The sequence below is a fragment of the Arachis stenosperma genome, chromosome 4, assembly GCF_014773155.1.
Source record: "Arachis stenosperma cultivar V10309 chromosome 4, arast.V10309.gnm1.PFL2, whole genome shotgun sequence".
NCBI classification, from domain to species: Eukaryota; Viridiplantae; Streptophyta; class Magnoliopsida; order Fabales; family Fabaceae; genus Arachis; species Arachis stenosperma.
In genome coordinates this window covers 57,431,078-57,447,775 of record NC_080380.1, presented here as the reverse complement: position 1 = coordinate 57,447,775, position 16,698 = coordinate 57,431,078, and the positions used below count along the sequence as shown (strand labels likewise).

Here is a 16,698-nt window from a genome sequence, read left to right as displayed (position 1 = left end):
ATCTTGAGGGCTTACCACTTTCCTCAAGGAGGATTTTGTGCATACACATTGAAGGACTAATCCCCTTTAGATCTGCAAGTGTCCATCCTATGGCGTCCTTGTGTTGCTTCAGCACATGGATAAGTTCCTCTTCTTGTCCCTCATTCAAGCATAAATTAATGATGACTAGGTATGTGTTGTTTTTACCCAAGTAGGCATACTTCAAGCTTGGAGGTAGGGATTTCAACTCTAGTTTTGGTGCCTCCACTTCCTTGTTACTTGTTTGGTTCAACATGATTGAATCTTCTATGATTTCTTGAGGTAGTTCTCCTCCTGATGCTTGTTGCTCTATCCCTATAGCTTCTTCAAATTGTTGTTCTTCCAAAACTCCTTGAACTATGTTTTCCATTGTGTCCACCATCGTGCATTCGCCAATGGATTCCTTGGGTTAGCTCATCGCCTGAAAGACATTAAACACCATTTTTACTTCATGCAGTCTCAAGACTAACTCTCCCTTTTGAACATCAATTATGGCTCCAGTAGTAGCTAGGAATGGCCTTCCTAGGATGATTATTGTGTTAGCCTCTTCCTCCATATCAAGTACAACAAAATCAGTCAGAAAGATGAACTCTCTCACTTTTACCAACAAATCTTCCACCACACCATGAGGGAATTCAAATGTCTTATCAGCTAATTGAAGAGCCATTCTAGTAGGTTTGGCCTCTTCTATCCTCATTCTTTTCATCATGGCCAAGGACATAAGGTTGATGCTGGCTCCTAGATCACATAGTGCCTTCTCAATTCTTATATCCCCTATGATGTAGGGAATTTGGAAGCTCCCAGGATCTTTCAATTTCTGGGGAAGCTTCTTTTGTATTATGGCACTATATTCCTCAGTGAGTACCACATTTTCTTTTTCACTCCAGTTTCTTTTCCTTGTCATGAGCTCCTTTATGAATTTGGCATAGAGTGGAATTTGCTCTAATGCCTCAGCAAAGGGTATGTTAATTTGAAGCTTCTTAAAGATCTCTAAGAATCTAGAGAATTGGCTATCTTTCCCATATTTTCTCAGCTTTTGTGGGTAGGGTGCCTTTGGTACATAGGGCTTCAGGATTTGCTTTGGTGGGGGTGGTTTAGGTGTCTTTTCTTCCTTCTTGGTTTCAGATCCATTTACAGCTTCCTCTTCTTGCTTGTTGTGGCTTGAGGATGCCTCATTTATCACCTTACTACTTTTTAGTGTGATGGTCTTGCATTCCCCTCTTAGGTTGACCATGGTATCACTAGAGAATGAAGGTGTGGGCATTGGTATCTGTTTAGACAAGCTTCCTAGTTGTGATTCCAGTTTTGAAATAGCTGCCCCTTGGTTCCTCATGTTGGATCTGGCCTCCTCTTGAATTGCATCTATCTTCTTCTCTTCTTGCACTTTTCTCTCTACTACAACAGAAATAGTCCCTATTAGTTATGCTATAGCAGCCTCTAATCTTGCAAAGTTGCTGTTGATATCACATGGTTGCATGGTTGAGGATGATGCATCTTGAGGGTGGTTATTGTATGGTTGTTGGGTGGAATGGTAGGTTCATTTTGTGAGTTGTTGTAGGGTCTATTGTTGTTTGATTGATGGTTGGGATTGTGGTTATTGTATTGGTTAGAGTAGTATAGTTTGTGGTCTTGATTGTTGTTTTGTTGGTTTCCTCACCCAAAATTTGGGTGGTTCTTCCAACCTGGGTTGTATGTCTTGGCATTGGGGTTATATGGTGGTCTAGAGGAATTGTTCAATTATTGGCCTGCTCCCATTCATCTTCAACTTCTGGGTTTTCTTCCTCTTGTGGATGTGCTTGAGCTTGAATAGCTGAGACTTGGTTCTTCTCCATTTGCTTGGTCAGGGCTGCCAGTTGAGCTGTGATAACATTGCTTCTTTTGGGTTCTATCAGAGGCATAGAAATACTTGTTGTTAGCAACAGTTTCTATGATGTCTATGGCATTTTCAATTGTCTTTTTCTTCTTGAGGGAGCCTCTAGAAGAGTGATCTAGGGCCTTCTTTGACTCATGTGATAGGCCCTCATAGAAGATGTGCAACTGCACCCATTCATTGAACATATCCAGAGGGCATTTTCTTGTCAAGTCTTTGTAGTTCTCCCATCCTTCATAGAGAGTCTTGCCATCATGTTGTCTAAAGGTTTAAACCTTAGCTCTCAGCCTATTGATTCTTTGTGGAGGGTAGAACCTTGCAAAGAACTTGTTAACAACATCCTCCCAAGTGGTAAGGCTTTCTTTAGAAATGATTCCAACCATTTTGATACTTTATCTCTGAGAGAGAAAGGAAACAGTAGCAGCTTATAGGTGTCTAGGTGGACACCATTAGCTTTTACTATATCACAAATTCTCAGAAATGTGGTTATATGTTGATTAGGATCTTCTTGAGCACTTTCTCCAAATGAGCTGTGGCTTGAGCTCAAAATTGTTAGCATGTATGTTGGGTCTCAGAATGCTGCTACTGATGAGCGGATAATTTATATGCTTTTTGGCATTGTTTTTAAGTAGTTTTTAGTAGGATCTAGCTACTTTTAGGGATGTTTTTATTAGTTTTTATGCCAAATTCACATTTCTGGACTTTACTATGAGTTTGTGTGTTTTTCTGTGATTTCAGATATTTTCTGGCTGAAATTGAGAGACCTGAGCAAAAATCTGATCGGAGGCTGAAAAAGGACTACAGATGTTGTTGGATTCTGACCTTTCTGAACTCGAAATAGATTTTATGGAGCTCGAAAACTCCAACTGGTGCGCTCTCAATTGTGTTGGAAAGTAGACATCTAGGGCTTTCCAGCAATATATAATAGTGTATACTTTATTCGAGCTTAGATGATGAAAAATGGCGTTCAACACCAGTTCCATGCTGCATTCTAGAGTAAAACGCCAGAAACACGTCACAAACCAGAGTTAAATGCCAAAAACACGTTACAACTTGGCGTTTTACCCCAAGAGAAGCCTCTGCACGTGTAAAGCTCAATCTCAGCCCAAGCACACACCAAAGTGGGCAGAGGAAGAGGATTTATGCACTTAGACTTATTTCTGTAAACCCTAGTAACTAGTTTAGTATAAATAGAACTTTTTACCATTGTACTAGGAGTCCTTTTTCCCTATTTTTGAATTCACATGCTATTTGGGGAGGCTGGCCATTTGGCCATGCCTAGACCTTGCACTTATGTATTTTCAACGGTGGAGTTTCTACACACCATAGATTAAGGTGTGGAGCTCTGCTGTTCCTCGAGTATTAATGCAAAGTACTATTGTTCTTCTATTCAATTCATGCTTATTTTTGTTCTAAGATATTCACTTGCACTTCATCCTGATGAATGTGATGATCTGTGACACTCATCATCATTCTCACCTATGAACGCATGCCTGACAACCACTTCTGTTCTACATAAGATTGGGCGTGTATCTCTTGGATTCCTGGTCCACGATGCATGGTTGCCTCGCCTGACAACCGAGCCTTCCATTCCGTGAGATCAGAGTCTTCGTGGTATAAGCTAGAATTATTGGCGGCCATTCCTAAGATCCGAAAAGTCTAAACCTTGTCTGTGGTATTCCGAGTAGGATCTGAGATGGGATGACTGTGACGAGCTTCAAACTCGCGAGTGTTGGGCGTAGTGACAGACGCAAAAGAATCACTGGATTCTATTCCAACATAATCGAGAATCGACAGATGATTAGCCGTGCTATGACAGCGCATTTGGACCATTTTCACTGAGATGACGCGAGGTAGCCATTGACGCCGGTGAAACCCGAACATACAGCTTGCCATGGAAAGGAGTAAGAATGATTGGATGAAAGCAGTAGGAAAGTAGAGATTCAGAAGGAATACAGTATCTTCATGCGCGTATCTGAAATTTCCACCAATGAATTACATAAGTATCTCTATCTCTATTTTATGCTTTATTTATCTTTATATTCGAAAACCATTATAACCATTAGAATTCGCCTGACTGAGATTTACAAGATGACCATAGCTTGCTTCAAGCTGACAATCTCTGTGGGATCGACCCTTACTCATGTAAGGTTTATTACTTGGACGACCCAGTGCACTTGCTGGTTAGTTGTGTGAAGTTGTGAAAAAGAGTGATATTACAATTGTGCGTACCAAGTTGTTGGCGCCATTGACATCACAATTTCATGCACTAGCTACCATAATTCCCAGGATTGGGATTTATGTAAGAGCCTAGTACTCTTCTCGCTTGAGGTGGAGCATGGTTGCCAACTGCTTCTTCATGGTGGTTGTGTGCATCTCCTTCCATGGTTTGAGTTGGACCTTCTTCTTTTTTTTCATCACCAACCACCCTTTTTGCCTCTTGCCACTGCTTCTCTTCTCAATCTCAAAAATATTCTCTTTGGTTCAAAATCATAGGAGATGTCAATTCCTCTTCTCCCTGTCATACACAAAACAAAACTCACAAAAGAAAAAGGTTATCACCCTTTGGAACAAAGGTGGGTGAGTCAAAAATTAATTGATGCAAATTATCAAACAATTAGTGTGCTTTTTGTTAGTGTTAATATATAAATAATGAAAAAATATAGGATAATAAAAGGAATGTATAAAGTAAAGACTGAAATTAAAGAAAATAACAAAATAAAGAAAATGCTTAATCTAAATGCTCATCTTACTTAATCACTGTCAAATAAAAATTAATCCCCGGTAACGGCGCCATAAAACTTGATGAGCCGAAATTCACTCCCTATATAAGATGAATCCGTTCTTTGGCAAGCGCACCAAATATCATCAAGTAATAACCTACAGTGGAGTGGGATCATATCCACAGAGATTTATTTATTGAGAAATTGTAATTGATGAATGAATTTAGTTAAGCTGATCAATAGAGAGAGTATTGGATGCAGAAAATTAAATAACAGAATTATAAATGCCTCAAATGTAAAAGAAAGTAATAAAGTGCAAAAAAGTAAATGGCAAGAATGTAAAGAACTGAAGCATAAATGACTGAATTGTAAATGGGAATGGGAAATAACAGAATGTAAAGAAAGCTATAAAGAACTTGGAAGATAAGAATAGGGGGAATTCATTGGGATTGGGAGATGTTGCTCTCTTTGGATTAAATTCAGCTCATCTCATCTTCAATCATGTAACTCATTGACCTTTTGGCAATAATGATTGATTCAGCCAATTTCTTGGTCTAATTGCTCATGAAGAAAGATATGCTTAGACCCTGATATACCACACATCGCCATAGATACAAATAGTGGGTGGATTATATGTCATTATATCCAATCCCAAAACCCAGATCTACTTAAGTGTGAAAAGGGATTTCAAGCATGGTTTCATGTTTCCTTTTCCAATGGTCCCATGAAACCCATTTTGCATTCAACCTCTTTCCTAAGATGATTGAACACTAGCATGACAAACAAAATTCCTTCTAGCAAATCAAAGAGAAGATGAAGAGAAGAAGAAATTCACTATCATTAATCCATAAAGTACAATAGAGCTCCCTCTCCCAATGAGAGGGAGTTTAGCTACTCATAGCTTAGAAAAAGTACCAGAGATTGAGGAAAAAGATAAAAGAAAATCCAAACCCTTTTTCAGTACTTCTAGGGGTTATTTATACTACTCCTATCACTAGAATTAAGAAAATCTAAAAGAGAAAAGAAAATTACAACTGGAGGCAAAAGAAAAAACTCATGAAATGATGCATGTGCCTGGCATGTGCGGGCGTTTGAGTGGCGTGCCATGCCTAGCCACTTAGTTTGGCATGGCACGCCACGCCCAGCTCTTCAAGTAACAGTCCCCTTTCATTAACCACCATGGTGTGCCACACCTTCGAGCTCAAGTGGCACGCCCAGGGTCTTCTTCTTGCTTGGTTAGCCTGGCGTGCCATGCCTTCGAGCTCAAGTGGCACGCCCGGGCTCTTTCCTCTTGCTCAACTTTCTTGGAATTTTGAACTGGCGTGGCACGCCCAAGGTCTAGCGTGCCACGCCCATAGTGTGCACTTCATCCATCCTCTCTGGAAAATAATACTGGCGTGCCACGCCCAGCAGGTGGCGTGCCACGCCCAGCAGGTGGCGTGTCACTTCTCTGGAAAATATAGTTGGCGTGCCACGCCCAGTAGGTGGCGTGCCACGCCCATGTATTGCATGCATCGTTCTCTTTGGTCCAGTAGCTGGTGTGCCACGCCTAGCATTCAAGTGGCACGCTCAGGGTTGTCTGGTCTTGGCGTGCCACGCCTTAAGTCTCAAGTGGCATGCCAAGTCTTCTTCTTCCTTGGGTGCTGGAGTTGGCGTGCCAAGCCTTCGACATCAAGTGGCACGCCGAGTAGGTGGTTAGGCCTCTTCAAGCACTGGTGTGCCACACTTGAGACTCAAGTGGCACGCCCAGGTCATGGGTGCTAGTTGGCGTGCCACACTTTCGACACCAAGTGGCACGCCTAAGTGTTGAACATTCACTTCCTTCTCAAGGCAATTGAACTTGCGTACCACGCCTTGGTGTTCTTGTGGCACGCCCAAGTCATGGGTAGTAGTTGGCGTGCCATGCCTTCGACACCAAGTGGCATGCCCAGTGTGTCCCCCTTTTGGATTAGTGAACTGGCGTGCCACGCCTCCCAGTTCAAGTGGCACGCCCATAGTGTATGAGGGGGTTGGCATGCGACGCCTTCTTTGTGGTCTTCAAACTTGCCCTCTGGAAAATATAATTGGCATGTGACGCCTGGCCCCTGGTGTGCCACGCCTTTGTTAAAGTTTCAAGATTCATTCTCTGGAGTTGTCAACTGGCGTGCCACGCCCATACTGTTTGTTGGCGTTTGTTCCAAGTGTCACGCCCAACTTCACACACCCAGCTCTTTTTATTGCTTCCTCCCCCTTTTTGTTGCTCTTTTCACCTAAACTTCAATACAACTCATTTCAAAGCAATGTACCATAATATTTATCATTTATTTCATGAAATTGCATTGATTAATGAGATTATGCCCTTTTTATGGTCCTTTTAGATGAGAGAAAGAGGTAGATAATGCAAGTCATCGTCCTTTCTCTGAAGTTTATAACTGGCATGCCACGCTTGGCCTTGGCGTGCCACGCTTATTGTGCTTCATCTCCCTGGCGTGCCACGCCTAGCCTTGGCGTGCCATGCCTGGCCTTGGCATGCCACGCCCATTGAAAGCTCCATGGACTTCTTCTCTTGATTTAATAACTAGTGTGCCACGCCCTTTGGCTGGTGTGCCACGCCCATACGATTTGGTGGCATTTATACCAAATGGCATGCCGAGCTTACACGCCCAGCTTTTATTTCTTGCTTCGTTCTTCTTTTGTTGCTCTTTTTACCTGAAATTCAACAAAAAACTCATTTCAAAGAAAAGAACCATAATATTCACCATTTAACTCATAAAATTGCATTGATTGAATGAGATTACACTCTTTTTATGGTCATTTTAGATAGGAGAAAGAGGTAGATGATGCAGGTCATCGGTGTTCTTAGAGCTATGATTAACTAAACCCCAATCATTAGGGGAAGGAGATTTATTGTAATTCACATGATTGAATGAACATCTTTTTCTTCTTCTCAATCCGCTTGTTGTAGCTAAGGAAAATCTTCTATGCTTATTGTGATCCACTCACTCCAGAAAAGGGTTTGGGTCTATTGAATTCCTATGTGAGCCTCGGGAAGGGAATCATAGGAGTTAGAATTGAAGCTCTATCCCTCACAATTCTCTTGACCAACACCATTCAAGAGGAATTAAGGTCTTGAGAATTTGTGTGGCTCAAGGATAAGAGATGTGCACTTAACCTCTTCTCATGACAATCGGATCAAGGAATTGGCAATTTGATTGTGATTAGAGAGATTGGGTTGCCAAGAAATTGGGTCTCAATCAATTACAATCCTCCATAGATCTACTTCATATGATTGAGAAGGGTGTTGAAACCCACTGATTCATGATGGATTATGATATCTCCAATCTCTGATGAATCTTTCTCTTTGTTGTTCTTCACTTCAATTGTCCTTGAATTCCATTTAATTGCTTTGATTTATTGCTTCCTTTAATTTTCCAACACCCAAAGCCCTTTACATTTCATGCAATTTACTTTCCATTGTTATTTACATTCTTGCTTGTTATTTAGATTTCAGCTCTTTTAATTTCTTGCTCTTTATGTTTTAGTTCTTTAGTTTCTTGCCATTTAAGTTTTCGCAATTTAGATTTTGCCATTTACTTTCCGCACTTTAAGTTTCTTGTAATTTACTTTCTGTTGATTAAATTCCACTCAAATCATCAATATTTTCTTGACTAGAGGAACAACTAAGGATGGAGCACCAAGAGCACTCTATTATCCTCCATGAAATCAGAAAGGACCAAAGAGCCATGAGGGAGGAACAACAAAGGCAAGGAAGAGATATTGATGATCTCAAGCACTCCATAGGATCTTCAAGAGGAAGAACTAGCCGCCATCACTAAGGTGGACCCATTCTTTTATTTCCTTGTTATTTTTTTCTATTTTTCGTTTCTTATGCTTTATGATTTGTCTACGTTTGTGTCTTTATTACATGTTCATTAGTGTCTAGTGTCTATGCCTTGAAGCTATGAATGTCCCATGAATCCTTCACCTTTCTTAAATGAAAAATGTTTCTAATTGCAAAAGAACAAGAACTACATGAATTTTGAATTCTATCTTGAAATTAGTTTAATTATTTTCACGTGGTGGCAATACTTTTTGTTTTCTAAATGAATGCTTGAACAGTGCATATTTTTTATAGTGAAGTTTATGAATGTTAAAATTGTTGGCTCTTGAAAGAATAATGAAAAAGGAGAAATGTTATTGATAATCTGAAAAATCATAAAATTGATTCTTGAAGCAAGAAAAAGCAGTGAAAAATACAAAGCTTGCGAAAAAAATAGAGAAAGAAAAGAAAAAGTAAGCAGAAAAAGCTAGTAACCTTTTAAACTAAAAGGCAAGGGTAAAAAGGATCCAAGACTTTAAGCATCAGTGGATAGGAGGGCCCAAAGGAATAAAATCCTGGCCTAAGCGGCTAAACCAAGCTGTCCCTAACCATGTGCTTGTGTCATGAAGGTCCAAGTGGAAAGCTTGGGACTGAGTGGTTAAAGTCGTGATCCAAAGCAAAAGAGTGTGCTTAAGAACTCTGGACACCTCTAACTGGGGACTCTAGCAAAGCTGAGCCACAATCTAAAAAGGTTCACCCAGTTATGTGTCTGTGGCATTTATGTATCCGGTGGTAATACTGGAAAACAAGAGGCTTAGGGTCACGGCCAAGACTCATAAGCAGCTGTATTCAAGAATCAACATACTGAACTAGGAGAATCAATAACACTATCTGAATTCTGAGTTCCTATGGATGCCAATCATTCTAAACTTCAACGGATAAAGTGAGATGCCAAAACTGTTTAGAAGCAAAAAGCTACAAGTCCTGCTTATCTAATTAGAACTAAGCTTCATTGATATTTTGGGATTTATTGTATATTCTCTTCTTTTTATCTTATATTATTTTTAGTTGCTTGGGGACAAGCAACAATTTAAGTTTGGTGTTGTGATGAGCGGATAATTTATACGCTTTTTTTCATTGTTTTTAGGTAGTTTCTAGTATGTTTGAGTCACTTTTTATTATATTTTTATTGGTTTTTATGCAAAATTCACACTTCTGGACTTTACTATGAGTTTGTGTATTTTTCTGTGATTTCAGGAATTTTCTGGCTGAAATTGAGAGACCTGAGCAAAAATCTGATTCAGAGGCTGAGAAAGGAATGCAAATGTTGTTGGATTCTGACCTCCCTGCACTCGAAGTGGATTTTCTGGAGCTACAGAAGCCCAATTGGCGCACTCTCAATATTGCTAGAAATTAGACATCTTGGGCTTTCCAACAATGTATAATACTCTATACTTTACCCGAGATTTGATGGCCCAAATTGGCATCCAAACGCCTACCAGAGACCTTTTTCTGGTGTAAAACGCCAGAACTGGCACCAAAGCTGGAGTTAAACACCCAAACTGGCACCCAAGCTGGCGTTTAACTCCAAGAAGAGCCTATGCACGTGAAAGCTTCAATGCTCAGCCCAAGCACACACCAAGTGGGCCCCGGAAGTGGATTTCTGCACTTAGTTACTCATTTTCTGTAAACTTAGGTTACCAGTTTAGAATAAATAGCACTTTTTGACTATTGTATTGTATCTTTGGACCAATTTTTGATCCTTTGATCACGTCTTCTCCCCCTGATTTCGAATTCTTATGCCATTTGGGAGGCTGGCAATTCGGCCATGCCTAGACCATTTGTTCTTATGTATTTTCAACGGTGGAGTTTTTACACCTCATAGATTAAGGTGAGGAGCTCTGCTGTTCCTCATGAATTAATGCAAGTACTATTGTTTTTCCTTCAATTCACGCCTATTTCTTCTCCAAGATATACTCTTGTACTTAATTCAGTCAAGTCAGACTGAAGGGGTGATCCGTGACAATCACCCACCATCTTTAGTACTCGCTTAGCTAAGATCCACGTGCCTGACAACCACAAGTAGTCTACATGATGTTCAACGTAGTCATTAGACGCTAGTTGGAGTATATTCTCGTGGGTCTCTAATCCATGCGTTTGACTAGCATCTCCTGATGACAAAGCATTCAAAGTAGTGAGATCAGAACCTTCGTGGTATATGCTAGAAATAATTGGCAGCATTCTTGAGATCCGAAAAGTCTAAACCATGTTTGTAGTATTCCGAGTAAGATCTGGGAGGGGATGACTGTGACAAGCTTCAAACTCACGACTGTTGGGCGCAGTGACAATGCGCAAAAGGATCAACGGATCTTATTCAGACACAAGTGAGACCGACAGATGATTAGCCATGCGGTTAGAATCGTAGCCAGACCATTTTCACTAAGAGAATGGATGGTAGCCATTAACAACGGTGATCCACCAACTTACAGCTTGCCATAGAAGGAAGTGCGCATGATTGGATGGAAGCAATAGGGAAGCAGAGGCTCAGAAGCAACAAAGCATCTCCAAATGCTTATCTGAAATTCCCACCAATGAATTACATAAGTATCTCTATTTTATTTTATGTTTTATTTATTTGTTAATTATCAAAATCTCATAACCATTTAAATCCGCCTGACTGAGATTTACAAGATGACCATAGCCTGCATCAAGCTGACAATCTCCGGGGGATCGACCCTTACTCACGTAAGGTATTACTTGGACGACCCAGTGCACTTGCTGGTTAGTTGTGCGGAATTGTGAAAAGTGTGATCACAATTTCGTGCACCAAGCCTCAACTCATCACTTTGGTGCAGAATAATTGTGCTTATGGAGGAGACCTTCTTGAAGACCCCAATCAACATTTGTCTACTTTCTTGACGATTTGTGAAATTGTCAAGACAAATAGGGTGCATCCTGACATCTACAAGTTACTTCTATTCCCATTCTTCCTAAGGCGCAATGTGTCCCAATGGCTAGAAACCTTTCCCAAGGAGAGCCTCAACAATTGGCATGACTTGGTGAGCAAATTCCAAGCCAAGTTTTACCCATCTCAGAGGATCATTAAGCTGAAAATAGAGGTGCAAACCTTCACACAAATGGATGGAGAGTCACTCTGTGAGGTATGGGAGAGATACAAGGCCCTGATAAGGAGATGTCCACTAGAGATGTTCAGTGAGTGGGTGAAACTTCAAAACTTCTACGAAGGTCTTTCTCTAAAGGCAAGAAAAGCATTAGACTACTTCATGTTTTCTTTAAGTTTGTGATCTTGTGCAGTAGTTAGAATAGTAATAGAAACCGTCAAAGCTAGAAATAGAATAACTTGGAGCAGGGACCTTGCTGGCATTGAACGCCAGACAAGGGGGACAGATGGGCGTTGAACGACCCCTTGAGGCAGCAAGACTAATGTTCAACACCAGCCAAGGGATGCTGGTTGGGCGTTGAACGCCCTCAGGGTACAGCAAACCTGGCATTGAATGCCAGTCAGGAAGCACTGGTTGGGTGTTCAACGCCCATAGAGGAAGAGCAGCCTGGCGTTGAATGCCAGAATGGATGCCATTCTAAGTGTTCAACGCCCATGAAGGGGGAGGCAAGACTGGCGTTGAACGCCAGCCAGGGGAGACTGGCTGGGCGTTCAACGCCTAAAAAGGAGTGGCAAGCTGGCGTTGAACGCCAGCCAAGGGGCACTAGCTTGGTGTTCAACACCTAGAAGGGCACCTGCATGGCGTTGAATGCCAGAATCAAGGCATTCTGGGTTGTCAAACGCCCAAAACAGGTTAGGGAAGTTGTTGACTTTTTCAAAGCTTATCGTTTCCGATTTTTATCTTTTTAAATTACATCTTCTAAACAAGATTCTTTTAACCTTCATCTTTTAATTTCAGGTTCCCTTCAAATCTAAAATCTTTTCAAATCTTTTTGAATTCTTTTTCAAATCTTGTTCAAAATTTTATATCTTCTTCAATTCCTTTTCAAATATTTTATTTAACTTTAAAATCATTTTCATATCTTCTATCTTATCTTTTAATATTTTTCATATCTTTTAATTTTAAAAACTTATCTTTTTCTATCTTTTACTAAAGTGTGAATCATATCTTATTTATTTTTTATCTAATTGAATTTTGGAAACCCATCCTCCCCATCCCTATTTATACCATTCAGCCCCCATCATACCCCTTGCATTCGAATTCTTCCTCTACTCTTCTTTATCTTCTTCTTTTTCTTTTGCTCGAGGACGAGCAAACCTTTTAAGTTTGGTGTGGAAAGAGCCCTTTCTTCTCCCTCCATTCAAATTTCATCACTTCGAAAAGAGGAAGACCCACTTCAAGAAACAAGAAAGAACACAACCAAGCAGTTGTTTTCAAACCCTTCAGATTCTACTCCAAGCAGCATGAAGAAAATTATTACAAAATAATGTGCCACAGGCCAGTGATTGATGGTGTTTTTGCGGAAAAACGAATTTCCAACACACATAACTCATCGGCAAGTATACCGGGTCGCATCAAGTAGTAATAACTCACAAGAGTGAGGTCGATCCCACAGGGATTGATGGATAAAGCAACTTTAGTGGGTGATTAGTTTAGTCAAGCTAACATTGGTGAGTGAGAATTGTTGCAGCAGAATGTAAATAGCAGTGAACTTAAATTGCAGAATGTAAATAGGCAGGAAGCTTAAAAAGCAAGCAATGTAAATTGCAGAAACTTAAATGACAAAAAATGTAAATAGCAGTAAATATAAAGGGGAATGGGAACAAGGAGATTAAAGCAAGCAGCAAGCAGAACTTGGAACAATTGCATAAGAATTAAATTGCATGAAAAGTAAAAGGACTTGGGTGCTGGGAATTAAAATTCAACAAGAGAATGTATGGAGCAATCAAGCAGAAGAGTAACTTGCAACAAATCTTAAACAGAAAGCAGAATTGCTTAAAGAAGCAAACAGAAATTAAATTCAGTTTAATTGCCAAATGAGATTGAAGATCTCAGGAAATCAAAGAGACTAGAAAACAAGTCTAGATCTCAATTCCTTCCTTGATCCAACCAGGAACAATTGCAGAAGGAAAGAAGATGAAAGCAGTAAAGAGAGTTTTGGTTCAAATCCTTAATTCACTGAAATTTTGCAGAAGAATAACAAGAGAAATCTTAGACCAAGAGGGAAACAGAATTCCTTCACTCTCAATCCCAGATTTAAGACAGAAAAAAAAACTAAAGGAGAGAACTCTCAAATCTTAATGCTCCCTAGTGGAGCTTGCCTTTCTAATTCAGCTTCCTTTTTTGAAATGAGAGTGATGCCTTTATATAGGCTTTTTACAAAATGAAAATAAAATGAAATTGAAATTAAAACAAATTCACAAAATGAAATTCCTAATCTAGCTTCTCTGTGTGCCTTTGAGTCATGTTGAGTGGGCTTTGCTTGCTTTGGATTTGAGGAGAAATGGGTTTGGTTGGCCTTGATTCAATTTGGTGAGGAATTGAATTAAATTGAATTTTGGTTGATTTTGGCCCATATGTTGCTCCCAGGAGGCTGCCCTGCTCTTGTGGAGGGCAGAGCAGGGAAGTTGTGTGAGGAAGCATGTTGCGTGCCAAGTGTGGGAGGGGCATCAGGATGCTGCCCTGCCCTTGTGGAGAGCAGGGCAGTGGTGTCATGGTGTGCCTTCTGTCCGTGTCAAGTACTGCACTCCTCAATCCCCTTATGTGCTTGGTTCGAAACCCATAGGTGGCACTTGGAGTTGATTTTTCTTGGATTTTCTTCAAGAAGAGCATGACATTGCCCTGCTCTCCAAGTGGGCAGAGCAGAATAATGAGCGCTACTTTGCTTTGGAGTGAGGCTCCAGCTTCGAACCTTGGTAGAAGCACTTTGGTTTATTTTTGCTTATTTTTGGCCCATAAAGATGCCTTTCACTCATGCCTCAATTGTACGCCAAATATGGATTGCTATATATCGTTGGAAATCTCTGAATGTCATATTTCCAACGCAACTAGAAGCACATCAATCGGACGTCTGTAGCTCAAGTTATAGCCCTTTGAAGTAGGCATGGTCATGTTGTGAGCGGCCAGATTTTAACTTAGCAAAAATTTGCTCCAACCTCACTTTATTTCATCATGATTCTGCCCTGCCCTTGGCAAGAGCAGGGCAGTGTGCCTGCTGGTTGCTTCCTTCTTTGATTTAGTCATGGGCCACGCTTTTAAAAGCGTGGCCTAAGGCTCCAAAGTGTGCTCCAACTTCAAAGTGTGTCCCAAAGCTCTTTTTTTTCTCCTTTTTAGCTTATTTTGTGCTTCTTTGCTTCTTTTTCTTCTTATTTCCTACAAGATTTATAAAATTAAAAGATCAAGAAAATATACCATTTAAGCACAAAAGCATTCAATATTTAAGCACAAATCATCAATTTCTTGTATGAAAAAGCATAGAAAAATAGGTATATAATGACTTGTCATCAGTGATCCCGGAAGTCGAATTCAAATTAAACGAATATGAGTACCCAGAGATCCAAGAGAAAATTTGGAAAAGAGGCTGGGAGATTCTAGCTGATCCTGATATCAATGTTGGAATAACAATGATCCATGAATTCTATGCAAATCTGTGGATGACAGATAAGCAAAAGCAAGATGGACAAGGGTTCCATACTTTTCACACCACAGTGCAAGGGAAGACTCTATATTTTCACCTTTACAGAGTGAGAGAGATCTTTATGTTACCTCCACAAAGAAATGATCTAAAATCTTTCAATTGGAGAGTGGTAGCTGATCCAAAGTTGGATCCTAAAAGATATATGTCTGCCGGGAATTAAGTGGATCAATAACACAAAAGGAAATCCAAACCAACTGAGAAGATTATATCTCAAACCAGTTGCTAGGGGTTGGTTGGACTTTATTGGGCGTTCTATACTCCCTACTAGTAACCGCTAAGAGGTTACCATAAAAAGGACTGTGATGATCCACTACATCATGATGGGGAATAAGGTGGAAGCCCACCAATTAATCCCCCTTGAGTTGTACAAGATTGCAAATAGGATGTCAACTCAATCCAGACTGGCCTATCCAAACCTTATTTTTTGCTTATGCAATGAGGCTGGAGTTCTAATTAATAGAGACTCATTTATCCCAGTAGAAAGCCTAATCACCAAGACAGTGATGGATAGCACCCAAATACCATCTGATCCTCCCAAGAGGAAGACACCTGAAACTCTTTAAGAGATCCCACCAATTGAATATTGGACCCAGCTGGAAGCATCTGTGGCACAATTGTAAACCACCTTAGATTAATTAAGAGAGGAGCAAAAAGACTAGACTGGCATGCTTTGCAAACTGGTCAAGGAGCAAGAGAAGCAGGGTGTGAGCTAGAAGAACTAAAGCATCAAAAATTATCCTCTTAAGAGCCTAATGCCTCCCATGATTAAGGTGGTTGAGTTCCACCTCTCTATTTTTGTTGCTATTCTAATTCCTGTTTCTTATGCTTAGATTTACATGATCACTAGTAGTATTTAACTTCTATTTTTTTATTTAATTTTATGTCTTATTAATTTAAGAATTGCATGAGCATTATTAGGATTTAAGCTTTTATTTTCTAGTTAGCTATAAAATGTTCCTCTTATCATCTCATTGAGCTTAAATAAAATTTAAATATTTTTTTAGAAGCAGTAAAGATGCATAAATTTCAAGTTATATATTGAGAATAGTTCAATTATTTGATGTGGTAGCATTGCTTTTGTTTTCTTAATGCATGAATGAACAATGCATGTTTGATATTGGAGTTAAGAATGTTGGCTCTTGAAAGAATGATGATAAATGTGAAGTATTATTGGAAATCTGAAAAATCCAAAAAAAAATTGATTCTTGAAGCAAGAAAAGGCAGCAAAAAGCAATAAATGAAAAAAAAAAGTATACATGCGAAACAAAGCAAGCAGAAAAAGAAAGAAAAAGAAAAAGTCAATAGCTCTTTAAACCAGAAGGCAAGAGTAAGGATCCGAGGCTTTGAGAATCAATGGTTAGGAGGGCCTAAAAGAAATAAAATCTTAGCCTGAAGGTTCAAAATAACTGATTCCACTAACTATATGCTTGTGGTGTGAAGGTGTCAAGTGAAAAGCTTGAGACTGAGCAGTTAAAGTCGTGATCCAAAGCAAAAGGGAGTGTGCTTAAGAACTCTGGACACCTCTATCTGGAGATTCTAGCAAAGCTGAATCACATCCAATTGGGTTCACCCAGTTAAGTGTCTATGGCATCTATGTATCCGGTGGTAATACTGGAAAACAAAGTGCT

The 16,698-nt window shown here is 39.9% G+C and overlaps 1 protein-coding gene across 1 annotated transcript; it reads right to left on the bottom strand.

Moving 5' to 3' along the window:
- Positions 1–427: 427 nt before the first annotated feature.
- Positions 428–2,271, bottom strand: LOC130975010 (uncharacterized). Its single transcript, XM_057899845.1, has 3 exons — positions 2,164–2,271; positions 1,836–2,055; positions 428–1,413 (listed from the first exon to the last, which is right to left on the bottom strand). Exons 1-3 carry the CDS (start codon positions 2,269–2,271, stop codon positions 428–430), a joined length of 1,314 nt encoding a protein of 437 aa, XP_057755828.1.
- Between the last annotated feature and the right edge of the window lie 14,427 nt (positions 2,272–16,698).

What these genes read in the sequence shown, in the direction of transcription:
- LOC130975010 (XM_057899845.1), bottom strand. Translation starts at nt 2,271, where the DNA reads ATGGTTGGAATCATTTCTAAAGAAAGCCTTACCACTTGGGAGGATGTT. An exon ending in TCAATAGGCTGAGAGCTAAG is followed by an intron (nt 2,056 to 2,163) that starts GTTTAAACCTTT and finishes GAATGGGTGCAG; the next exon opens with TTGCACATCTTCTATGAGGG. An exon ending in AGCAAATGGAGAAGAACCAA is followed by an intron (nt 1,414 to 1,835) that starts GTCTCAGCTATT and finishes TTTCTGTTGTAG; the next exon opens with TAGAGAGAAAAGTGCAAGAA.